The sequence below is a fragment of the Podarcis filfolensis genome, assembly GCF_964270895.1.
Source record: "Podarcis filfolensis genome assembly, chromosome: 6".
Classification (NCBI taxonomy): Eukaryota; Metazoa; Chordata; class Lepidosauria; order Squamata; family Lacertidae; genus Podarcis; species Podarcis filfolensis.
Window position 1 is genome coordinate 19,059,784 of NC_139609.1, and position 27,252 is coordinate 19,087,035.

Consider the following 27,252-nt stretch of genomic DNA (forward strand, 5'->3'; position numbering starts at 1 on the left):
ATAACCATACAATATTCTTAAAACTAACTCTCAGAGCACATCTGGGTTTGCACATTTTCAAGATACATTCCAGTAAGTTCTTCTGCGCCACTGCCACTGAAATGAATAGACGTGGCACAACAGCCCAGATGAGTTGTATGTTTATACAACTCCAGTTCAACATGCTTAAGCAGGAAAGATTCCTGGTAAAGTGTGCTGAAATTATTCTGAAGATTCTCCAATACCTACTCAGAACAAAATATTATATCCAAGTATTGAACTAGGCTACAATGCCACCTTTATCAAGAAAACATATTGTTATCTCTTTTATACCAATGCATTTCCAGTTCAGTTGGTGCAAACTTATATGTTGTTATAAGAAGTCTATTCTGATATACAATATATTAAAAGCAAAAGTATACATTTTTCCATTAAAAGCCTAAAGGCATATTTGAAAATCTAAGACACTGACAAGATTATAAACTGAAGACTGCAGTTGGAAAAGCACTTTGCTTCTTAATTTCTCTGAAACATTGCTGCTACACATCACTTTAGTCTCCCAAAAATAAATGAACCATACTTTCCAGCACAAATAGATTTGTGTACAGGTAGTATTAATTTTGCTTATTAAAAAAAGCAAAGACAGACATACCTTGCAATGTCAAAAGGAAAGCAGAATTTGGGTACACTCTGGAGTACTTCCTGTAAATGCAGAATAAAGAATGTTAGGTGCTTAAAAATTACTTGTAATACTGTTTGGGTTTTTAAGATAATAAATAAATAAACAATATTTGGCTTGGGGGAGAATATAACTATAGCACACGTTCCTGGACTGAAATAATTGATTATTAAAAAGGAATTAAGTTTGTGCTTTGGCAGATTGCAAAGACAATGCCATGGAAACCCCAGGAGGAAAAGGCCTGGCCTGAAGGGTATTAACACCCTTCACATCCCCGCTGGGATTCCCTTCAACAAGGCCATATGGATTTTACAAGAAGCACCGTACCATATGGGTAGGCCACGTCTGCTGCTACTTGTACTACAGACTAGCCACAGGGACTTCTGACAGATCCTGGCTCAAAAATACAAATGTTGTTTCAATTAAAATGCAAGCAGAGAAAGGGGAACCAAGTTGGCAGCAAACTGAATTTACTGAGAGCTAAACAACTCTATATGCGTTTCATAAGCTAATGCTTTAAAAAGCTGGAACTCTTCACTGGGTACAAAGCATAAATTGTACAGTTAACCCTTTAGGGCAGTGGCAGCAGCACAAGGTCACAAGTGCAATTCATTCTTAATTTTAAAAGAAAATAAACCTAATGTTTCCATAATCCTACAAGAATTGTAAACTTGTTTTTCGCTTTTCTATTTAAGATGTTGTTTTGCAGCAAGTAATGTGTGTTAATACAGAAATAATGTTGGTTTAAAAAACTACATGATGCCTGGAAAAATTAGTAGAGTAATAATGGAAACTATTATCCCAAATAGACAACATCAGTAGGGTTGTCAGCTGACTTTTAGTCTAGAAAAATGAAAATCACACAGAACATTAGTAGCACACTGTAGCAATGCCAGCAGTGTGCACTGTGTTGTGCACAGTAACAAAACAATGAAACTGGATTCTGCCATTAGGAATTTACAATCTAAATTTTGAGAGAGAGAAAGGGAAAAGCACACATAGGAAGGATGAATATGAGCAAGTGCTAAATAAAATTTATCTAGGCCTTAGTACATCCGGAGATAATAAACTTGTGAGTAAAAGGCTTTTTTTAAGGAAAGGAGTAGCTAGGTCAGAGAATTACACATCAGAACAGATGCACCTTATTTCAGATATCAACTTCACATACATGACAAATCAGTGATTGTCATACTGCCTGCAAGACTGCCTGCTCAAGAGGCTTCTGACATGAATGGAAGGCAGTATTTTGAGACAGCTTGGCAATAGGCATTCCCATGTAATATGTGGTCCAAGTGTGGATGGAAGCTTGGAATACAACGAGGACATCTGAAAACTTTAAAGACACTCCTAGGACCAGGTCAACATGGGTAGGAAACTATCTAAATAAAAAGGTAAAGGTACCCCTGACCGTTAGGTCTAGTCACGGACAACTCTGGGGTTGCACGCTCATCTCTAAATACAGATATACAAATTAATGCCCAGGTCCTTTAAAAACAACAACAACAATCAGTGTTGAATAATTACTCAGATTATTTGGACTATCACAGTAGAGAAATCAGCATTTCTGTGTTCTGTAGGGTATGTTTTTTATATGCTGGGCTTTCACAGTGCTAAATATAGATTCCTGTTAACAGAGCACCTGAAACTATACTTAGCCCTCATTTCTTAACAACACTGATTAGTAAGCACAGATGATGGCATTGCTGGGGATCTGTATTTGCAAAAATTCATTACATTCCTGTGATATTTCCGCTCCTCAATCCAAAATGAGCACACAGAGAAAGTAGATAGATAGATGATAGATAGATAGATGTAGATAAACGTATCAGTCTCCTCTGCAATATTGTACGAGGCAGATGAACTACAAGACTTTCCCACTGCTATTTTCCATCCCTCCCCCTATCCTCAATTGGCACGCATGCGTATACAAAGACACACACACACAAACGTCTGCAAAGCACAGCCTCAGCTCGCTTCCCAACTGGCAGGATCATCCCTCAGGGGACAAGTCTTTAAACCTCCGCACTCTTTAAAATTCAACCAGCCAGCAGGTCTATAGACTGGTGTATAAACAGTATAGGGAGGAAAAATCCTCTCAGCTTATGTCAGTGACAAAGCAGCTCAGCAGTTGACTGTTTCTCCCCTGACAGTGTAAGCCAGGTTTACACAGATCAATAGATGGAAACCTACCTAGCTTGCAGGGCTCAGTTTTCTCCCTTAATTACAGGTGTTATTCAGATTTTTAAATGAATGGAAATAACATGCTGTCCAGAAGCTTTCTAAATGCCTACTGTGCAGTTGGTTTAAAATATTCATTACACAATGTAAAAATAATGATATATTTAGAAAGTATTACTATGCATCTTAAAGCTGATTTTGCATAGCACTGACAATATTTCTATGACAGGCCATTGTTCTACGAAGAATAAAAAGCCATTAAACTTGCACTTAAGGTGTGCCTTGGCTGGTAGACAGACCAAGTTGACAGATTTGTAAAGAATTGCTGCCACTCTTGCTGCAAAGATGGACTGAAGTGTTCATTCTCTGCTAATGAAAAAATATTATATAGATATCTGTATACAAGGAAGATGTCTACTGGATAATGCCTTTTGGCTATGTCCTGGACACATCTGGATGTTCTAGGAGTCATATGTACAGTTCAGGAAATCAGAGAAAGAAATGCATCTCTGTATATAGTGCAGGCAACTGGGAATCTTACCGTTATGCGTCAACAACAAAGCTATCAGATCAATCAGTTACCACTTTGCTCGTTAGAAATGGTTTAAATTTAGAAACAGTTGTTAGAAATGGTCCACAATTTAATTAGTTATCAAACAAATGCTGGACGCTGCCCTTGCAACAACGAAATATGTATTTTATTGAATTTCTGTTTGTTCTTAGATGAATGGCATAAGCTCCAAGGCACAAAACTGAAACAACATCCTTTGTTGAGGGAAAAGGAATAATTTTACTAATCTAGAATACGATGCTCTAGAGTACTCAAGCAGCCCAAAGACCATACTGATTAAAAATACTCGGGGGGGGGGGAATCCAGTTATCCTCCTGTTCTCAGTCTGAATTCACTTCAACCTGACATGCCACTGAACTGGGAAATGTCAAGTTAAAGTAAACTCTCTTTAGATGATAATGTTCCATATATAAGCCTACATCTGTTCACTTCCTCATCTGCGCCACTAGTACAGACAAGAGAGGTGCCACCAAAGAGGAACGATGACCGAAACAGTTGACTTAGAAATATCATGCCAAGTAGGTTTGGAGTATCATCAAGGGGCAGACCTGGATAATGGATATAAAAAGGGAGACATTTTGTATGAAGACCATCACTTCCAATCCTTGGAGACCTATGCTGCTTGGAACTCTGCTAGTTCATCTCTTTTCCTTCAGCCTTTCCTTCTTGTTCTCTTTGCCCCTTGGGTTCTCCATCTCCTGGACCTTTTCACTGAGCTTTCCAGCAATGTTGCCTGCCAATGCCTCTGTCTCCTGCTTTTTGTCAGCACAACACAAGGCCTCCTGACCATAGGCCTCAGTGACAGAAGTGCCAAGTTTGGCAACATTTCATTTCTTAGCATTCCCTCCTCAGTAGCTGAACATGCATTGGCATCAACAATCACACAGTCAATGGCTTAGTGGAGGCCACAGGAAATAAATTTTAGCCAATTATAAAGTGCAGGTATTAATTAATTAATTGGTGACCTATTTAAAGGCAAATTGCTGTTTCCCATTTAAGAGCATTTGTTGTACTGGAAAGGAGACAATGTCACGAAACCTTCATCTGCCAAGAATAAAAAACCAGAACTAGAATTGCTTCCTCTTTAAACCTTCCTCACCCCCCAGAAAAGTATCCAGAGGATGGAAACAAGATCTCTTTAACTTGTGTTTCACCTAAGGATGAAGATGGGCTTGGGTAAGAGCCAGTTTTTCGGTTCCTAGGGACTGCTATGCTTCTGGTTCCCAATAGGCCTTGAAGCAACCTGATACCTTCATAGCACCTAAAGGGCCTCATTTGAATGCCTGCTACCTCCTCTCAAATTCTGTCTCAAGACTCCCACCAGATATAGACTCATGGCATCGTCATCAGCCAAGATTTTCCCTTCCCACACCTTGCTTTGTGTACCAACTAGCCCGATGAAGAATTCTGGGGTACACAAAAGCTTGCATACTGTCTTGATTTATTTTGATTGGCTTAATAACGGTATAGCTCTATCGTGGTTTTTGAATTTTTCTCATGGACCAACACAGCTCTTTTTTTACTTTTAGTATCTGTATAACATCACAGTAAACATTGAGGAATCTTATTATCATTACAGTTCTGTCGAGAATTAGAAACCGTTTTATTTGCCATTCTTAAACTGAGAGTCTCTAAAATATGATAATATTTTACATAACTCTAAATATTTATAATTTATGCCAATTCCCAAATTATCAGACTATATTATGGAGCATGGCACTTGTCTTTTTTTAAAAAAGGCATGCCCGGAATAGAAGAATCTGAGTGAAGGAATGACCGCCGGGTGTGGAGCACACTTCCACCCGCTGGGTGTGGAACACACTTCCGCCCACAGATGAGCCACAGCTGTCTGAACATCATAAAGGTAAAGGTAAAGGGACCCCTGACCATTAGGTCCGGTCTGAACATCATGCCCTCTATCTAACCTTTGGCTTTCTCAGTGGTCTGCCGTGCCCTGTCTGTGACCTTTGTCTCCTTCATCATACATTGTTCAAGGGGAAAGTGACGCAGTGGAAACAGGTGCCAAAATAACTTTGTACCACCCCACAATCGCATGACTGGAAGATGTATAAAGGGCACGGTCCAAAATTTATCTGACTGGTTTTGCATATTGTGCTAATAAAAAGAGCCTCAGCAGAGCTAGCTGGCAGCTTGCTTATGCACAGCTCACCTGCATTACCAACTCCTGCCTCATGTCCTTCACTTCACTGGGAATTGGGAGGGGGCAACAGGGCTTACTCAGCTGATGCATGGGGAAGTAGTGGTGGCTGCTACACTAGCCCACATGTCAGCTGTTGGGCAGGAAGGCTGACCAGCCTCAAAAGGCCCCACTGCACCTCTGGTTTGTGAGGAGACCCTCCCCAGAGCCCAAAGATGTCCTCTCCGGGATGCTCCCCATTTCTGGGTTCCCAGCACAGTGTGTGCATGCAGTCACACACAAATGGGGAGTTGCCTGTACTCCAAATGTGGTTGCACCATTCCACTTTTCAGTTCCTTGAGAACTCTATGCATGCATGCATAGAAGTATTTTTATGCTGTGATATCATAAAATACCTGGGTGGTGTACTACATTAAAATATAAGACAACCTTAAAAACAATACAGATAAATCACTGAAGTGGCTAATCAAAAAATTAAACATTAAACAGCTACAAAGGCCTGTCAACATAAAAAGGTCTTCAAGAGAAGTCGGAAAGGAGGATGGCTGCCAAATCTCTCCTGAAAGAATGTCGCACAGCATGGAACCTACAACACTAAATGCTTAACTTACAGTCTAGACCAGGCCTCTGTAACATGAGAGACTACCAGCACTCCTCCAGATGATCTAAGTGAACAAGCTGGGATATAAGGACTCAGGCGATTCTTGAGGTATCCTGTGTCCAAGTTGTTCAAGGCTTTGTATGGCAATACAAGAACATTGAACCTGACCTGGTAGCATATGGATAACCACTGCAGATGTTTCAGAAGAGGTATCACATGCTATCAGCTGTCTGCCCCAATCAGCAATCTAGCCATTGGAGCTTCTCAACCAGGCCCAAAGGCAGCTTCACATAGAGTGCATTGCATTAATGTAGTCTCAAGATTACCAGTGCACAGACAATAGTGGCAAAGTGATCCCAATTCAGGTATGTCCACAGCGGGCATACCAGATAAATCTGGTAAAAGGCACTGCTAGTCATGGAGGCCACCTAAATGTATCCAGGAGTTACCACAAAGCAACATAACACCTTATTTAGAGGGAGTACAACCCTGTCCAGAATAGGCAACTGGCAAGATTGCTGGACACAAGAACCACTTGCCAACAGAGCCTCAGTCTTCCCAGGGTTCAAATTCAGTTTATTAGACCACATCCAGTCCACTACAGCATTATAGCACCAGTCCAGTGCTTGCACAGCCTCTCCTGGTTCAGATAATATTGAGAAATGGAGTTGTGTGTCATCAGCTGACTGATGGCATCATGCTCCAACATTCCTAAGGACTTCTCCCAATAGCTTCATAAAGGGACTCCAAAGCTTTAGGTTGCAATGCTATACCCACTGATCTTGGAGTAAGTCCCACTGAAGTTAAGAAAACTTAAGAGGCTGGGCTATTAATGTGCATTTGGCTCTTACATAATAAACATAAATGGGCCTCTGCATTAAGAAAAATGACAAGAAAATGTGTGGAATAACAACTGCTTGATATGGTACCATATAACCTCTTTGCAAACCAATCGGAATAAACACTTAATAAACACTTTACTGTTCACATGTGAGCAGCCATATCTTTTCCATATAGTTCCCATGGAGTGCCACAGAATATCATCAAGTCCCATCACTCCTGGAGGCGTGCTAATCACTCCAGGCTATGAGCAGCTGTATTATGAATTTTTTAAAGTTTCAAAGGCAAACAAATATTTAACAGGAACAGATACAGCATTCAAAATGCCTCACAAGTACTATTTTTTAAAAAAAGTTTTGTGCCTGTGGATTTTAAAGGGTTTTCTGTTGGAAATCCACTTATAATGGAACAAGAAGACCTCAGTCCTATCCTCATGCAGAAGAGGAATGGGACAGACTTGAATAGATCCATCCATTCCCATCGGGAAGCAGCCTACATGAACTGTAGACCAGCAGGAATACAGATATAATCAGAACAACTTTGTAATTGGAGCCAGAGACCGAAGTAAGGATTGTTTTAATATTTTTGCTTAAAGCTATGAAGAATCTATAAAGCAAGGACTGGGAGATACTGAGGGTAAAATTGAATGCTATGTTAAGCACAGTTGTTAACAAGTATGCTGACTGCTTAAATTTTCCCACAAACCAGATCAGAATCATGTTGCGCAGAAAGGGGGAAGCCTTTCCTCTCAGCGCCATTTTTTTCTCTCTCACTCTCTGTCTGTCTGTCTCTGTCTGTCTCTGTCTCTGTCTCTCTCTCTCTCTCTCTCTCTCTCACACACACACACACACACACACACACACACACACAAAATCCCACCTCATAGCTTCTTGTGCTTAACTATGACCTATATTATCAAAAATAGCACTTTGAGAGCTAAACAGCAGCTGAGGGGGCTGCTTCCTGTGGGAAAACATTGCAGGAGAAAAGGGGCGAACTCCCTCCTTCTTGCTAGGTCAGGCTCTATGCAACTGATTTTTATAAAAAATAATTAATGGCCAATGTTCACCATGCTTTTTAAAATAAATAAATAAAGCATGCCTATCATAATGTCTAGTTTGGCCCTAAGTGATAAAATCCTGATTAGCCTGAATCTGTTTATCAGAGTCTGTTTTCCCCAGGTACCTAGATAACCTTGAATAACAAGCATTTAGAACTAGACAGAAATGTGAAATTGAATCATATTATCTCTGCATTGGGTTAGGGTAAATTGTACCAAAATAATGTGCAACTAATGTTTATCCAACGTATGAGTAGAATATTGGGATGAAATCTATTACAATAAGATTTTATAATTGTTAAAATCAAAAAGTATTGAGATAAAAGCCATTCTTCAGCTCCTAATACCACATTGGCTATGATGTTGTGCAGTTACAATTACACAGGTTCCTCTGAAACCAAAACAATAACTGCATGCAGGACAGAAGCAAACAATTTTAGGTAAATATTCCTGATAAACCGAAAGCAAAAGTTGTAACAACCTACTTCCTCTTATTCCACTTATTTACAAATGTCAGAGAGTAATGATGTAGCATTGTAGTTCTACTGTTTGCAAATCTGCTTAATGCTGGTCTCCAGTGCCAGATTTAAGTTTTCTGATCACACAATTAAGATAAAAATAAGGCGGATTTCTAGACATGGTAGCTCAACCTGCTTCCAAAGAAATACGCCTCGATGGAAATATTTGCTGAGCTACACCACAGACATCCAGAGCAAAAAGAGTCTCTAGAAAGTGAGCACACACCTGATTCTAGAGCTGTTATAGTCAGAGATTCCATTATACCCTGTGGTTGGCAAACATAGCGAGACTCAAAACCACTCTTGTGTGAGTCATATTTGTGCAGTATCTAATTAGTTGGGCTCTGGGTGCTACAGCAAGAAAAATGAATAATTTATCCAATGACACCATCATTTCTTTACAATGAAAATCGGAGAAGGGAGACAGAAGGGGATCTAACACCTTTTCCACCCAGCCTTAAGATATACAAATGCATGCATTTTGCAGGGCTTTAGAAACACCATATGGAAGTTGTGAATACTACAAATTAGTGTTTTAGTGGATTCAGCTTTGGAATCCCAGCCCTTCTGAATTTTCATTCTGAATCCACTCCGAACTTATATGATCAGTGTAAAGAATAACCGCAGCTATCAGGCCTGTTTGTTTTAAAGATAATCTGTTCAATGTGTGAAACACAGAACAGAAATCACAAGATAGGTGATAGGAAGCTCCACCAACAATACTTTTGAATACTGTGTTCAGATCCCCCAAAATAATAATTTTAGCTGTGCACATCCACTACTTGATAATCTGTGAACTGCGCCAGGGTTTGGTATACTGAGTTCTGAGAACCACATCAGAAACATAACATGAGGATGACCCCTGATAATTTGAAATGCATAATATAATTAGCACACTACTTCCACAAACATTTATCTCTGTGTTTGTGTTTATTACATTTATATACCACCTCTTTATCCCAAGGAGCTCAAAGTGGTGTTCTCCCCATTTTGTCCTCGCAGCAACCCAGTGAGGTAGGTTACACTGAGAAATTGTGACTGGCCAAGGTCACCCCGTGAGCTTCATGGCTGAATCAGGATTCGAACCCTGGTCTCCCAGGTCATAGTCCAACATTCTAACCATTACACCACACTTGGCATGAATATTGCCAAAGTGCAGTTGCTATGAGTTGTTCAAAGGGATTCTGGCAGTAATTACAAAGACTGCAATTTGAAGATAGACTCCTAAATTCTCCAAGGCAAAAGCTATTTTCAGATACTGGTTGAAAATGATATACGAAGAAACATAATCATGTCCACAGCCTCTGTACTCAAGCTAAGTCAGGGGTGGAGAACCTTGGGAACAAAATACAGTCCTCTAGGCCACTCTATTTGGCTTTTGGGGCTCTTCCTAGGCCACACACTTTTCCCAGTCCATATCCCCTATTCTTAGACTATATCCATCAATGGACCTGCCCGGCGTCCTCAACTGCCTTCCCTTGGCTGTGAACCATGATCTTTCCCTTCCCCTTGTCAGAACCAGTGCTTGTGAACTTCCCTTTCTGCTCTCTTCCTCTAATGTGGTCACAAGGAGGACAATGGAAGTGTTCACTTTCATTTTTAACTCAGTTTGTTACATCTGAACCCAAAATTGCACTTAATCATAATTATAGTTTAAGGAAACAAGTCAAAATAATAAACCATGGTTTGAAATCAGCTTGTTTCCCTAAACTATAGCTAAGACTAAGCATAGTAAAGTAAAAATAGACGTGAAAGCTTTCCATCTCCTCATCCTGGCCCTGCCTGAGGAAAGAGCAGGGGAATGTGCATGAGCCCAAGCTTCTTTCACATCACATCCAAAATGAGCCAGTTATTAGCAACATGATTTGGTAGCCTCTCGCTGTGTTTACCTCAAAGAAAACCTATTATTTGGGAAGTTGATCTGGCAGTCGCTACTTTAAAAAATTGCAAATAGTTACAGGAAAACTCTGCAATAGCCTCAATAATTTCTACTGGACCTAATTCCAGTGGCAAAAGTGAATCTTCACCACAAATTATGTAAGAAAGGTACAGGTTTGTGAAAAACGTTCTCTGTGTCATGAAGGCAACTTGACCAAGAGAAGCATGCAAGAAAATGGCAATGCACATGGTCAAAACTTTAGAAAGAGCAGGAGTTTGACAATGGTCACTAAAGACTGACAATGTGGTAACGGGTGAGTAATTGAGCTGCCTTCTGCACTGGACATGAATAGGAGAATCAGTCAAACAGTCTTCATATGCTTATTAGAGCAAACATTATTGGACGCACCACTCAGAAAGATACTGCAAGAGTTTTGGCTAAAGATACTGCTTTAACGCTGAACAATAATTATTTTGTTCAACTCATGGAATGATGAACACATAACCGTCAATGAAATGTTTGCGCTTTTATTACACTGCTGCTTAAGGCAATGGATAGAGGCCAAATTCAGCATTCACTTTTTGTTGGTTAATACGCAGTATCTGAAAGACTGTCCAATATTAAATTAAATGTTACACTTGATAAAAATGAGAACATTTTTAACAAAGTAATCTCTAATATTACAGCTGTACTATAAAATGGGTAACATATGCATACAGTCTATTAAAATGCACATAATTTATCCAGCTCAAAATGAAAACATATCTAACAAGTAATTCTATTCATCTGGCCCTTTTTCACCCAGCCTTAAGATATACAAATGCATGCCTTTTCACCAGAACACAGCAGCTGGGAATGAAAAGGAAAGCATTCAAATGATCATTTTCACATCATATTCCATCGTCTTTTCACCAGCTTCTCCTCTGTCTTTCTTTGAGCCCTATTCTATTACAAGAGAGCTGCTTCTTAGATCAATTCATATTTCCATAATCCACACTGCTGTTTCTCCCTCTTCTCCCCAGGGTAGACTAACCCCTACATCCAGAGCTGTGGCTTACAACTGTCATTAAGACCTATAACAATAACAAGATAACAAAAGAGTTGGTCGAGATGAGGCTTGGCTATACCATATGCTGATCAAGTGCAAAATTTTGAACTAGTGGAGAAAAATCTATAAAACAAAACCATGATACATATATTGGGCTTGCCATTTGTCCTTCCAAATGCAAGGAAAGTCAACTTTTAAAATCATCAAACATTTATTTGCAAGCACACAGAGCCTTCATGTACAAGTGATATTAATGTCTGCTCAGAGGTGAAAGATGACGATTAAAGGTCCTTCCAAGTCTTTAGACCACAATTGTCAGGGGATCTCCCTTGTGTCTTCAAAATGTCTGTTTTCTTCCCAAAATAAGAGCCAAAACCCACCACGTTCATAAAATGGTTTGGATCAACCAATGCATTACTCCACTAGCTGCAATTTCATGGTGAAAAACATGAAATGGTTTATATTTAAAGTTGCATGTGCATGTTCCTAACACTTTCACAGTTAAAGGTGTATAGTCTGTTAGCCTTACAACCGTGTTGGGCATGTGCAGAGCTGTTGATTCCATCATTAAATATAACATTTCCAATTTGAATTTGTTTGTTTTTTAAATGAAAGCTTTTTAATTAACAGGTTTTTCTCTATGTGCATCTATGAAATTATAGCAAGCATTAAATAACTTGTACTAGTTGCTGAGGGGAAACATTACGTGCAGTTCCATTATTCTTTTTTTTCTGGGGGGGTGGGGACCACATTCAATTTACGGGCAGCACTTGAAGCAAAAGAACAGCATGTAACCAGTTCCCCCTTGCACCATTTCCCACTGAAAATCACCCTCTAAAACTGCTTATATCCCAGCAATGGGAAAGATCCAGGAATCCATATCAGTCCCTAGACGAAATCACAAAACATAATGTGTAGTTCTGTGTGCATATCATAGCTCTATGTGCATATTATAGCCTCCAGTGGTCCTGTTTTAGCCAGGAAAGCTGCGTTGTTTAGAGTTATGCCCTAGGAAAAGAACCCATTTTCCAATTACCCCGGTTTTCAGGAAGCAACAACATTTCTCCTTCACTCCCACCTCTTTCGTTCTTTATTCCTTTATACACGTGTGGCTGGACCAAGAAATTTTTGGGCCTGAGGCAAAGGACAAAATGCCACCCCCCTATGCCATGTACTGAAGCCAACTGGACAGGCAATTGCATCTTACTTCAACACTGGCAATGGGGACAGTGGCCTATACCTGAAGGAAACAGACTAGCTTGGGGGTTGCAGAACAGGTCATGTGGCATACACAGCTCTGTCCTCCAACCTAGGAGAGTGGCCGATGGGCTTGAGAGCATTGGCTAGGGATCTGCCACTGCTACCTGTACCAACATCTGCTGTCACCTCACTCCAGCTAAGGGTGAGGCAGCTCTGCCACAGCAAAGGCTGAAGTCCAGTGCAGACATCATAAACAATCTGCCAAATCACAGCTATCTATTTTTGTCATCCTTTATTTTTTTAATAAAGCACTAAAATTATTCAGGCAAGCAAAGTGATTGTGATAAAAGTATTTGTTTATGAACTGGTTTGATGATTCTCCCCCTCTGAACTTTCCCCTCCAAAGTCTTAGAGTTATATATTAAATTTATTTATACCCTACCTTTCCACCACTTAGTTCAGGCTTCTCCAGAGTGGTGCCCTTCAGATGTTGCTGGGCTGCAACTCTTATTATCCCTAACAATTGGTAACATAGGCTGGGGCCGATGAGGCTTGGGACATCAGGTTGGGACAAGCTGACTTGGGCCTTCAAGGGTGCTCGTATGTTTGCATGGTCTGCAGTCTCAACACATGCAGACTTCCACATTCTTAGAATGAAGGTCTGCAGCTGAGTGACGGAACAGCTTGCTTTGCATGAGAAGGTCCCAGGTCCAATCCCTGACATCTCCAGGTAAGACTGGGAGAAACTTCCTCTCTGAAACTCTGGAAAGTCACTGCCAGTCAGCATAGACAATACTGAGCTAGATGGCTCATTGGTCAAACTCAGTATGTTGGCTTGCTCACCCTCAGCTTTATGTATACTCCAGTTGGCCTCAAAAGAATAAGCCCACCTAAAAGAACGCACAACTTCAGGCCAATCTTTTTCATACATTACATTGGAAGAATTACAGTCATACCTCGGGATGAATACGCTTCGGGTTAGGCAATTTCGGGTTGCGCTCCACGGCGACCTGGAAGTAACGGAGCGCATTACTTCCAGGTTTCGCCGTGCGCGCATGCACAGACCGTCAAAATGACGCCTCGCGCATGCGCAGAAGCACCAAAACGCGACCCACGCACGCGCAGACGCGCTATCGCGTCTTGCGTTCCATTCAGGATGCGAACGGGGCTCCAGAATGGATCCCGTTCGCATACCGAGGTACCACTGTATTCAAGGAGACACAATTCACTTGCACTTTCTCTCTCCCCACTTCAGTGTAGTGTACAATGCCACCCTAATCTGACCAGTTTTCATCTGGCAGATAATGAAAGTTTAGGGCAAACCATAACAGTGAATGTCTAGAACTTGAGGAGGAAGGCAAAGGGAAGCAGCAGACAATTTGGCACTGTAACTAGATTTGACCCTAGGCCCAAAATAAAATCACTCCAGTTCTCATCTCCTTTTACCCTGAATGGCCATCTTATTTATGATAAGTGAAACCTTTTTTTTCCTAGTTGTTCTGAGCCACCTTTCATACTGATTCCAGGGCAGTCTGCAACATTGTTGTCTTCATTTACCCTATTGTGTTTTAAAACAGCAATTACAAAATAGGAGCTGACAACTCCGAGCCAAATGCCATCCTACTAAAGGTGCTACTTGGCTCCTCAATTGCCAAACCAAGTTCTGCCTTCACTTGTCGGACATCAGTTCAGGCAACAAGGAGCAAGAGCAAATAGAGGGGTGGAAACAAAATGATGCAGAATCACCACTAGGGAACAGCCTTGCACATACAGGTACCTGAAAGCACTAAGAAAACATGCAGAGCCTTGCAAGACAATGATTCAATATGCCTATAGTTCTCTTCCTCCACACAGGAGAGGAAGAAGGGAGGGAGGGAGGTGGTGACTGTGCTGTGTCTTCTGGCAAGCTTTAAAGTACCAACCCAGAAAAAGCAACTGCTGCTGCAGATCTGTAAGAGCAAATCTTTTATTAAAAAAATCAAGCTGGGGAGGAAAGAAAGAGGCTGCTCTTACAGAGAAATTTTAGAATCCAGTATGTTCAGTAGTGAACTAAGCAGTAAAATTGTGGTTAAGAAGGTGCTAGTGCTGTCCAGGCATATCTCTTTATGGTTCTAGTGTCATGTCAAATGTTGAAAGGAAAAATGAGTGTGTCTGTGCACACAAATAATTATATTGAAGATTTCGTGCATACAGGATTGTCTATATGTTTTCTTTTCAAAGGATGAAGCAAAAATAACTTAATTGTGCTCTTCGGTGTATGTTGCAGATATCACAAAGATCACCACGCCAGTTTGGTTATAGATATTCAGTACAAAAACTGGTGTCTTCAGAATTACTAAACACGTATTTCAAAATATAATTATACTGGCTAATACTTTCAAAAATTCTGAACTTCTTAATTGTCTCTATTTGTTTTTAAGTTCCATAGTAAGCCAAAATACAAATAAACACACACAAAACCAAAGCTGGCATGAGAGACAGTAACAGTCTTTCTTTATTCTGTTTGACAGGTAAGGCATCATTCTACTTTAAAACACGAGTTGCCATTGTGGTCCACTTGTCTTCAGAGGGGTCTGGAAGACTTTGATTTCAGCAAGTATAATTAAAAGAAGCGGCATAAAATTTACTTACACTTTGGTCTCATTTGTATGCCAAACCATCATCAAGCCAAACTTTGGTTTAAAGAGGAACCTACTCAGCTCCTGCTGATGCCAGGCTGCCATAAGCTAAGGCATTATCTTAAGAGTGACATTCAAAGCTAGGCTCATGGTTTGTTATTATGAATGAATATATGAATTGTACACATTTTCTTTTAACTATACAGTCATACCTCGGGTTACAACCGCTTCAGGTTGCATTTTTTCGGGTTGCAAACTGCCGAAACCCGGAAGTACTGGAACAGGTTACTTCCGGGTTTCAGCGATCGCACATGCTCAGAAGCGCCAAATCGCAACCTGCGGGTGCGCAGACGCGGGTTGCGAACGCTGCTGGTTGCAAACGTGCATCCCACACGGCTCACGTTCGCAACCTGAGCGTCCAGTGTACTTGTTGATGTCAGAGAGCTTACAGTTTGTTTGGGAAGAAACAAACCATAAACTCAGATTGAGATGTAACTCTAAACTAGAACAGAACTTAACTTGTAGCAGCAGCAGGGGAAAAGTGAAACACTCGAAATTTCAGCACCAGTATGATGTAAATTCACCTTTAAACCATATGTTAGTTTAACCATGGTTTAAAGTGACAAACGAACTAAGCCACTGACTGTTATCTTGGTTAATGCATCATATTCTGCATCTTTTTCTCAGGAACATCTTTATGTGGCAAGCTACTAACTTTAGCCCATTTCTCTAGTTTATCAAGGTAATGCTTTTTCACATTTGTTTAGATTTCTCACCTATTCTACTCAAAGGAACAGAACACAATACTTATGTGCCTTTACCTTGGTTTATCCAACAGCAACATAATGTTCATTAGGTTGGCCTCTAATAATTTAGCCAGTAAGATTTACGGCTGAAAAGGTACACAGGTTTACACCTCCCACATACAAAGCTGCTACTATGGCATTTAGCCCAATCGCAAGGACAGTTCCCCTTGCCATTGACCCTTTCCTATGCCATTCAACTCTATACATTTGTAGCTGGATTTAACAGAACACACACCTATAAAAATACTAACATTTGCAACTGACAGACTTAATAAAACTTGCTTTGAATACAATCAATCTCTAATGCACCTTTGATAGTAACATTTGAATAAGAGAGACAGAGTGAAATCGAAAACACAGCTGCTCCCAGGCAAAAAGTCTCATTCATTCAAATGGTATTTGCAGTCTACCTAAAGCTCTTGACTACTGGAATAGATTGCAACTTCATATTGATGTGTGAGCAACATGTTGCCAAGTAACAACACACATAAACTGGGGTTCTCTGTGTTGTCATAAAGAAGTATCATTGATCTGAATGAGTTTCACACATGAACAAGTGACAATTTTGTTCGGAATTTCAGGGCCAAACTGCAAACTGCTGTGGCAACATACTTTTTATATAGGTTCCTATATTCAAAACAGAATTCGAACTGTTGTTTATGGTGTTTTTCTCCAAGGATCTGGCACTATTTAAAGCAAAACTGAGAAATCTGTCTGAGCCACAGATAGAAGAAAGTATGCTGTTCAATAAAACCAAAATGAAAAGAGTGAAATGCATTCAATGAAGAAGCCTATCAAAACAAAACCCCATAATTTTTAGAGGATTTGGTTGTTGTTTTTAATGAAACCACTGTTTTAGACAACCACCTGTTTGTTGCAAGCATTACGCTCCTGTTTAAAACTGCTAACATGCCCAAGTGTCAAAGTAGCTCAGGTGAAAGAGAGAACATTTTCATGAATACTGAAATACCACCAACAGTATATACACAACCAACATGTTAACATCAGTGCTGATACTAACAGTTGTGCAACCTCTTAGATTATCACTGGTGATGTGCGCCTGGTGGCAATTTCAGTGCTGTATGTCAATCATAATTTCCCAAATTTATTCCTCTGGAACTATATTCATGACTTCAGAAGAAGAAATGCCTCCACTGGCGTTTGGTCATAATATCCACACAGATTAAAAATAATAATGTGATAAATCCATGAAAGCAACTATCATAGTGTGCAATACTTCCTGCCACAAACACCTTCTAATGATCAAATCAGCTGGTGAAGAGTCTTTTATTGTTATCATCAGCCATCTGCCTTTCTACAGTTGAATAGGAAAGCTTTAAAAAGCTGTAGAAAGGCAGGTTATTCTGATATTATTATTATTATTATTATTATTCCATCATTTTAAAGGGATCAATCTCATGTTTCTAACCTTGTCTCCAAAGTCCTCCGGGAACTTCCACAAAACCACAGGATCTGTAAATAATTGACAGACAGCATTAATCAGAGACAAAAGAACAGAGTCTTAGAGTAGAGTACATTAATATTAAAGAGGGTCAACGTAGCTTCAGGCTCACAGACAGGTACAAAAAATGTGTCTCAAAACTCAGATCCGGGATTATTCAAAATATTTTTTTAAATTTCATATTTATGAAACTCCATGCATATTTGTTAACACAATAATGGAAGGTTATTTTGTGGTGTGTGTGTGTTTTCCGTTGCCTTTTACTCTGTGGCTGTTTCAATGCCTTTTTAAAGATGTTATTCCAATATTCATTTTTGCAAAAGGGAATTAAAAGTAGAAAAAATGCAAAATGTTTTTCAAATGTCACAAATATCACTGTTTTTTAAAGCAGTTCACCAAGCTTTTTTCCACATTTACAATTTAAAATTACAGGTTAAGAATATCACAGAATACTACACATTCACCAGTTGAAGTTTGGGACCTGCTACATCCAAAAATCATTTGGTTTTATGCAAACTATCACTGGCTAAAGAAATAAATTTGATAGCTTAAGGGAGGCATTTTTAAAAGTTTTTCTTTCAATCCTAACCCCATGTAGGATGTGTACCTGGAACTCTTATCTGGCAGAACTCCCAAATACTTCATTCTGAGGGATGTTCCGTGTGATAAAAAAGTTGTCAAGTAAATAAAGCTTCAGTCTGCACAACACTTAAATAATTCTGTCTGATACTGTTGTTTTGAAATTTGCTACTACTTCAGGCTTTGTTATATGCAATTATGGTATGTTATTAGGTAGTAATAAAACACACATGCAGCAGTTAATTGCCATATGAATATATAAAACACAATAGATCCCACAAGCTTGAAATCTGTCCACATTTGCTCTAATCCATTCCACAAAATAAAAACCAGTAAATATAGTCATGTTACTTTGTATTATGATATTGACTTTGCATCCCTTCAAAGGTCTTACTGGCCACTAACAAATATTCAAAGGATCAATTAATTTTCACACTTCCTTTCTGAACTGCTCCCATCATTTTCATTTAAGGTACAGTAAGGAGAAGGGGAGTTTTCCATCACAAAAAAAGAGATGGATATTTTGGTGTACCCAGCACCACAATCCTGAATGTGAGTCTCCTACCCCCTGAGTTGACAGGTATGAAAACTTTTGTTCAGAATTCTTTGTGCACTAGGAAATTGATTAAGTGAATGGAAGGAGGGTGTTGACAAGAAGCAAGAGGCTACATCTTGACAAGAAGGAGGGAGCATAATCCTATTCTGCAGTTATGTACTTCCTCTTCAGAACTACTGAGACCAAATTTACTTTTCCTGGGAAGACTGGTTTCTAGACACCCAACAACGTTAAGTCAATTTTATGCTGATTTTATGGATGAGAGAACAGAAATAGCTAGAAGAAAACACCGTCACCATAGATGACTTGTAACTCACTACACAGCTTAGATCAACATATGCCTTATAACAACTCAAAATATATTAGCGCTGGATTAAACACTTTTCATTTATATTTTTAAGTGACCATAAGACTCACCAAGTATTTGCAACTAATATAGATATTACGAACATTATATTGGTTACAGATTTGCACAAAGTTGCTTCCACATGTGCAAGATATTGCTTCAGGAAAGGCATTCCATAAGACACAAGCAAGTGTCTCCACGGGCCCTCCACTATGTGCAAATAATCCCTTTCCACTCGTGTAAATAGTGAGGTTTGGATCCAAACCCCTGGGATTATCATACAGTTCAATAATCTATCCTACTTTCTCTAAGAACAAGTTATTTCATATTTACTGAAACGACAATAAACTTATCTTAATTATAGCAAATTTAAGATGGGCTAATGGTCAGGGGTCCCCTTTACCCCTTTTAATGGTGGTTAAAAATTAAATCCAACCCCTTCCTCCGTATTTAAAAGTTATTTTTTTAATTTCGTAAATGTCTAAACCTGTGTCCAAACACGGATTCTAGGGTGGTGCACATTTTAAAAATTCAAACACCAATACAATATTAAAGCAAACTGCAAAAATCAACACATAATAAAAACTAGAAGTAAAGTTAACATAGCATCACAGGTGTTCTCCAATAAAAATTACACGATATCAATATTAAACTCAAGACAAAGAGCATATGAAGGAAACCTGCTACAAGTAGCCTCAGCAATTATCTAAACAAAGGAAAATTTACATTTCATATATGTTTGTTACTGTCAATTAATTTTAGATATTTAAAGGAAACACAGAATCACAGAATTATAGAATTGGAAGGGACCACAAGGCTCATCTAGTACAAGCCCCTGCTAAGCAGAAATCTTGCCCAATGTGGAGCCCAAACCCAGAACCCTGAAAGCAAGAGCCTCATGCTCTACCATCTAAGCTTTCCCAACAGTTTTCTCTGCATTAGAAAATATACCCTACAAGAACTGAAGTTAATGGTTAGTTAAGCTTTGATCCCATTTTGAAATCAGATTTCTACATCTTAGTTAATTAATATTCAAAACATCTTATTTTGGGCCAATATCAACATGGAGTGATATGTTTCCAAAAAGAGAAATACAAACAGCAAGAGGTCAATATACAACATTTCTAATAAAAAGGCAATTTTTTACTGGTAACTTTACTATTTTGTATAAAAATTAATCTTGCACACTGTTTTCATTGGACCAGCTGATAAACTCCATAGGTTTTAGAACTAGAAACCAGTTTAGAGGGAAATAAATAGGTTTACTTCAACTTTTCCCTAAGGCTCTGAAAGTGGCATAGCAAGCAAAAAACAAGATGTTGTGCAGGCTTGGTCACTTGGTCACATTAGTTTTAGGAAACATGAGTGCACACATCCTTTTATTAAGATGCATGCAGATTAATAACATCTGCACAAGCATCTCAACTATTTTTCTATTTTTTAAAAATGTATTTTTAATACAGTTTCTCTCTCTCTCTCTCTCTCTCTCTCTCTCTCTCTCTCTCACACACACACACACACACACACCAACATTCTCAAAGCAGATGCTCAGTTGGGATGCAGTGCAACTAGGCTCCCCATCAAGCTGGGAAGCAATACAACTCTCTCAAGCTGAGCTTTGGCTTCAGAGCAGCTGGCATGGCACACAGCTCACTTTCTAGCCACCAGCTTTTCCAAGACAGACTACTCTCCCTGAGGCAGACACTGAGTTGGGAGACTGGTGGAGAACTGCCTTCTCACTGACCATCAGTTTTAGAGAGGTTGGCAGAAATCCAACTGGTAAAATATCTCTGATCTGCACTGGGAGCAGATGCAGGGTTGTATCAGAAGCCTCGGTGCACAGCTTCAATTCCAAAGTTAGGTGTCTGGAAAATGATGTACAATTTATATATCACCTTTTGTCCAAGAATGCAGAACAATAAATTGCACATGGTAGACAGAGCACACCATCAGCATATATGGCACTTTCCTGAGCACAGGAGGAAAGGTTCCCACCCAGAAGAGCTTACACTCTAAAATTTGAGCCAGGAGAAACATCAGAGAAAAGAAAAGGAAGTGGAGGCAAAAGTAATCAGGGAAAGAAAATGCAATTGTTTACACTAAATGTACTTGAGCTTAGCTAGAGTGGGCATGGGAGCTTGGGGGTTAACTCAAAGGCTCCATGGGAAAAGGTGGGTTTTTAGGAGTGATTTGAAAGAAGTTGAAGAGAAAAGGCTAAAAAAAGAGGAGCTGTTTTAAGAAACAAAGAAAGGAGAAGAAGAAAAGCTCAAACATCATTTAGTTAATCAATCACACCAAGTAGCCAAATTTGCACTGGCAGCCAAGAAGCTTCGTTCCAGCTATGTAAATGCACCTCAGTCTTAAGTCTTAATGTTGTAAATTTCTTTTTATGTTGTAAACTGCTACAGGTTACGTGTATGATTTTAGATGAAAGATTCCTTTTATTCTCTGTCGTCCATTGTAAAGGCCTTTGGCTATACTGTATACAATAAAAATTGATTGATAGTTAAACAATCAATTAGTTAATCATCAATAGTCCAAATCCTCTCACCGCAAGTTACTTGTTCAAAAGTGGCTAAAAGACCACCATTCTGGCTTAAATGGTTAGCGCATTAATATCACACGTATTAATGTAAAATGTACTTAACTGTAAACCATGAATGCAGAGATTGCTTCTGTTTTGCTCCCCCACTAGCATGAGCAACAAACTATGATTTCTAATTTTGCTGTACGTCCTAACTAGGAAGCATGGTTTGTTTAACTCAAACAAACCTTGGCTTGACACTATGGTTGGTTTGGAGTGAAACCAATCACTATTCTTGCTCTGGACATAATACTAAGTAAAGGATATTAGGGTTGTGGCTCCCACTGCCTAGCAGGTACGACTGGAATGGAAGCCCTCTGCACATTCACAGTAACCCACTAGCTATGATTTTCTGTAATGTGCAATCACTGCCACTGAATGTACCATGCACAGTCCTTCACCTGGAACAAATTGCTGGCCTTTGAGGCTTCAGTGCCTGGTTGGCATCTGTAAGAGGGTTGCAAAATGCACAGTATTTGCCCACCAGTTATGGGAGAAATAGAGGTGTACCAAAGGACTTCAGTGAAAAGTTTCACAAAGTGTATCTATTGTGTGTATCTATTCATTCATTACTTCTGTACCATTTGCAGTTAATTAGTTACAAAAATACCATAGAGTACTCTAGCACTCTAAATACTAATGAGCATATTAGAAAGGTTAGAAATAACCGATTTCCTGTTTGTCGTTTCAGCACAGCAAATTATATTGGTTACAGTAATTCCTACTGAAGGAACAGTGTAAACCATAGGTAGGCAAACTAAGGGCCGGGGCCTGGATACGGCCCAATCACCTTTTAAATCCGGCTGCGGACAGTCCAGGAATCAGCGTGTTTTTACATGAGTAGAAAGTGTCCTTTTATTTAAAATGCATCTCTGGGTTATTTGTGGAGCATAGAAAATGTTCATTATTATTTTTTAAAAATATAGTCCAGCCCCACAAGATCTGAGGGACAGGGCCCCTTGCTAAAAAAGTTTGCTGACCCCTGGTAAGCAGTCTGTAGTCATGCCAGTTTTTAGCACAAAAAGATGGCTTTTTATTTTAAAAAAACCACACACATTCTATAACTGGAAGAATTTGCTGTTTTTAAACTCTCTTCCAGCCAACTGAAAGGGGACAGTTCTGGTGTGCAGCACTGAACTTTTTAAAGTTGGAATTATTAGGTTATTATATATACACACATTAAAAAGAATTGGCTGCTAGTGGCTAGGAAAGTATATCAGATTAATTTTTTAACAGATTTCATATAAGGGATACACATTATAAACCAGAAATATTACTGTCAGGCACATCTGACTTTAGGTGAGGGTCTCAGAATCTTATCTCAGGAGGATAAAAGTGGAAGATGTTTTAGTAGCTGAATGAAAAGCTGCATGGGCAAGTATGGAAGAAAGCAGTCAGTATTTGCCAAGGAACAGTAATCAAAAGAAAGAACAAGGGCAAAACAGAGTAGAGGAACTTAATAAAAAAAAAGAGGGGGGTGCAGAGAACCTTAAAGAACACTTGCTATCTTGTCTGGCACTTAAAATATGTTAGATTAAAGACAATATGCAAATGACAGTGCCACTTTAAGACATACTTGAAAGCACACTTTAATGCAAATCATAGACTTGGTGGATTTATGCTCATGAAAAGAATTTTGCTGATATTATCAGTCCACTCTTTACTATAGCAGTCGTACCTTGTAAAATCAGGCAATCTGTTATAAGGAATATTTGGCCAAAAGAGGTGTGTGTGCATGTGTGAATCCAATTACTCCAATTTTAAAGAATGGATTGAACTATTAGTTGTGTGTGGACAATCTAGGAAAGAAACTTTTTTGGGGGAACTTCTATTCAGTTTTGTGGACAACTGAAAAAAAGCTGATTTTTCATAGTATTATCAGAGTTTAGAGCAACACTGAAAACAACACTATCATCATGTACCTTGAGTCCTCAGCTTGCTTTCTAGGAAGTTTCTTGTAGCTGCTGTTGTTAAAATGAAAATGCTTCCTTTGAAATGTAAATACAATTCTTGTATGGTGTAATATAACGGCAAGTCAGTAGAGTGCACTGCTATGGTTACTAAAAGGCAGAAATGACTGCCTTCTCTGGTGGCTTCTGACCTGATCCAAGGAGTATGGCATGGTAGAGGAGATTATGAGGGACTGAGATTTATTCTGAAGATGTCTGTCACAGTGTCCTTAGCCTGCAGCAGAGTAGGAAAGAAGCCCTGATCCAGATTCAGAGAAAAGTGGATGGTTGCCCATCAAAACAAATTTATATATATAGAAACACATGAACATGACCTTTGATCAACTCAAGCATGAGTTGTCTCATTGTACTCTAGAGTGCCTAATCTGTTATCTGCAACATCTGTGATACTGAAGAAGTCCATGATGTTGAAACACATCTGGCAATTGGAATAGTTAATCATCACACATATTTTATTTTTTTTAATTCTCCCCATATGCCAAGGAACTTTATAGTTAACAATAAATATCTGTACTGAAAATACATGTACTGAAACATTTTAGTTTTGTTTGTAAATGCATGTCTCTATGTTCATATGTGATAGTAAAACACATTATTTTTGACTCTGCAGTTCTGTCAACCAAAACAATGATATTTTTATTTAACAATTCCATACCAAACTGTATTACAAAAGTAAACACAAATATAAACATATATAACTGCCCCTATGAAGAGTATTTCAAGATTCTTTAAAGGGCATTTCTTTAATAAACAATCTATTCTATAAATAATATTAAAAATATTCTATTTAGCATAATATTTGATCTACTATAATGTATAATATTAATTTTTCATTTACAGCATCCTTGTTTTCCATAGGCTATAATCAAAACAAATCATGGCGTTAATTAGATCCACATTTCATTTTTCTTAATTCATCTAATCTTTCTTCAATTGATCCTATCTTCCCAAGCCATTTTATATACAGTTGTAATTACAAAATTCCTGGCTATTTATAAAATCAATAAACAAATACCAACCTGTCCAAAACTTGAGTGACTTTCTTTGACCTCTCATTACTTGAGGTCTTACCAATACAGCTATTTGCCAAACTTTGCAGTACCAATAATCTAGATTCATTAATGACATATTTTACCCAAAGACCTCAATGTAATGTGCACATATTTCACCTATTTAAAGGGTTCCTTCCGCCTAGCGTCTATGGAAACAAATAATGAAGGGCTGGTTCACATATAATGCTTCCAATCTCTTATGCATCGCTAAGGGCCTGAGAGCAAATTCTCAGATTATGTGTTCTCTCGCCACCATGATCCAAGATTAAAGGTGTATTTCAGCATTTACCTTATCCGGCCAATGATCTTCTCTTAATCCCAAACTGATCTGCTCTTAATCACAGGACTCTAGTCATGAATCAGAAGGATGATGCTGGTCAGCAAATTAGGAACCACTGCTAAAGATACTGCCAGCATGAACCTCAGCATGCTTAAGACTTTCAAGTAGGAACAGAGTAAGACATGGGCATAGCCAGCACTTATGTTGGGGGGAGCAAGTAGACAGGATTTATGTTGGGAGGACGGAGCACCCGTCTGTCATCGTCCTCTGTCTGGCTCTGTCTAGCATATTCAGAATGAAATGTCTCAACAACAGTTGTTTTAAACTACTTTCTTTTGACCCCAAGTGCTCAAAAAAATCTGTCAATATCTTTCCACTTTTAGTTAAGTATTTTTATTTATTTACTTGATTCAGGGAAAGGCACCTCTCCCCGGTACACCCATGGAGTAAGAAGAGAATATGAAATCTTGCCCACACTTTTTTAAACCTGATTCTGAAATTAACAGCATCCATTTAAGGAGACTTTACACACAACAAAGGTCCATAATATTCCTACAAATATATCAGAAAAGACTAGATAGAGAAGCTGTCTCCAGGCATTCACTGTTGGACATTTGAAGGAGCCTTCAGGAATGTGAGACTAGCTCTATCACCTTGATAATGCCCAGGGCGCAAGCAGACACATGATTGGCAGAGTCTGAAGAGACCCACTTCATTGCATGGAAGGTTTCCAACTCAAGGACAGGAATCCTAGTCAATCAGCATTCCCACTCCAGTTGGAAATCCCTCACATAATAAGGGAAGCTCCTTCAGATTCAGCTGATCACTAATAGCCAACTTCCTAATAACTGTGAGCCTGTGTCTCTCCCCTGCCCCACTTTTTTTCTTTTTTGGTACTAACAAGACAGATCCAACTTTGAGCTACTTTAATGGAAGGTCAATCCTCTTTGCTCAATATTGTGCTATACCATTTAAAAACAGAATGGAAAGTCACTGGGAGCATAAAGGAAAGCCTGTTTTGCTACAATGCCATTAGTTATGCTACAAAATGAAAACCTTAATCAGGTGAAGGTTCATTGCACAGAAAGTACAAAGATGAAATTGAACCTGCCAAGCTTTTAGCTTGGCTTCCTACAAACTAAGGGATTTCAAGAAACGAATTCCCCAGCTTATCTCCTGGGTTAACGAGTAGGCTTGAAAGACATGCCACCTTTTAAAACTTAAACAAGCAGATGTAAAATTAACTGCACTTTAAATTAAATTAAATTAAATTAACACTTTTAATTTAAAACCTTGATTTTAAAACCTCAAAGTGAAGATTGTACTTTTTTTAAAAAAAAAGGCAGGCAAATACTGTACAACTGTCCTCAGAACACCTAACATTTGGCAAAAAGTTACAGTCATTATTGGACAGGGACTGCCTGGCCACAGGCTGGTAACCTCAGGTAGACTACTGTGATGCACACTATGTCAACCGGCATTTGAAGTTGGTTCAGAAGCTGCAGCTACACTGGGTTAAATGGTAGCCTGTATACTGTATACTAAATACTATCAAGGTAAGAGCAAGGTTCTTGAAAGACCCTTCCCACACAGATTCTCCTGATGTACTGTAAAGACCTTTTTATGCAGGCATTTGGTTAGTTGAGATGTTTGGTCACTCTGATGGAGTGCATTTGATTTATTGTTTTTGTGATTTCATCTCTCAGATCGTTTATTATATAATTTGTATGTATTATATATTTAATGATATTTATAGTTTTATATTTATAGTTTTAAAGAACAATAGATTACAATAATCCCCCCACAAGGACACAGTTAATATGTGGTATGCGGCAATGCAGGAGAGGGTACTCTCAGTAATGGAATTTCATCTCCTCTCAGATATGGTTGGTTCCAATTCTCAGTGCTAGTGGAAGACTCATTTATTCATTCAGGCTTTTGTGGACCCCACTAAACTGCTGTGCTTCTGGTTTCATGGGGTTTTTTTCTCTAGTTCTTGCATCGTATAGCTGGCTTTTAATGTAATCTGCTCTGGGATTGCTTCAGCAGTGATGCAATAAATATTTTAAATAAATAATAATAATGAAATAATAGAATTATCACTGCTAATATCCTACAGCACATTGGCTGGTGATGGCACTTATCATTTGGCACTTAATAGAAAAAAGCTGTGGAGCTGTTGCACGTCTTTTACAAAAGATAAGCATGACAAAGCATGCATAAAATAATATGCACCTAACAGCTGAATATATCTTCTATTTCCGCCACTCAAAGAAGATAAATTTGCT

At 38.9% G+C, this 27,252-nt stretch overlaps 1 protein-coding gene across 3 annotated transcripts in view; it reads right to left on the reverse strand.

The window, feature by feature from the left end:
- DENND1B (DENN domain containing 1B) overlaps positions 1-27,252 on the reverse strand; it is a 181,792-nt gene that overhangs the window by 121,158 nt on the left and 33,382 nt on the right. For all 3 annotated transcript variants that reach the window (XM_083620293.1, XM_083620294.1, XM_083620292.1), the window contains exons 4-5: positions 17,565-17,608; positions 632-681 (exon numbers count right to left, since the gene is read on the reverse strand). In XM_083620293.1, coding sequence (XP_083476419.1) covers positions 632-681; positions 17,565-17,608 — 94 coding nt within the window. The remainder of the gene's footprint in view (positions 1-631; positions 682-17,564; positions 17,609-27,252) is intronic.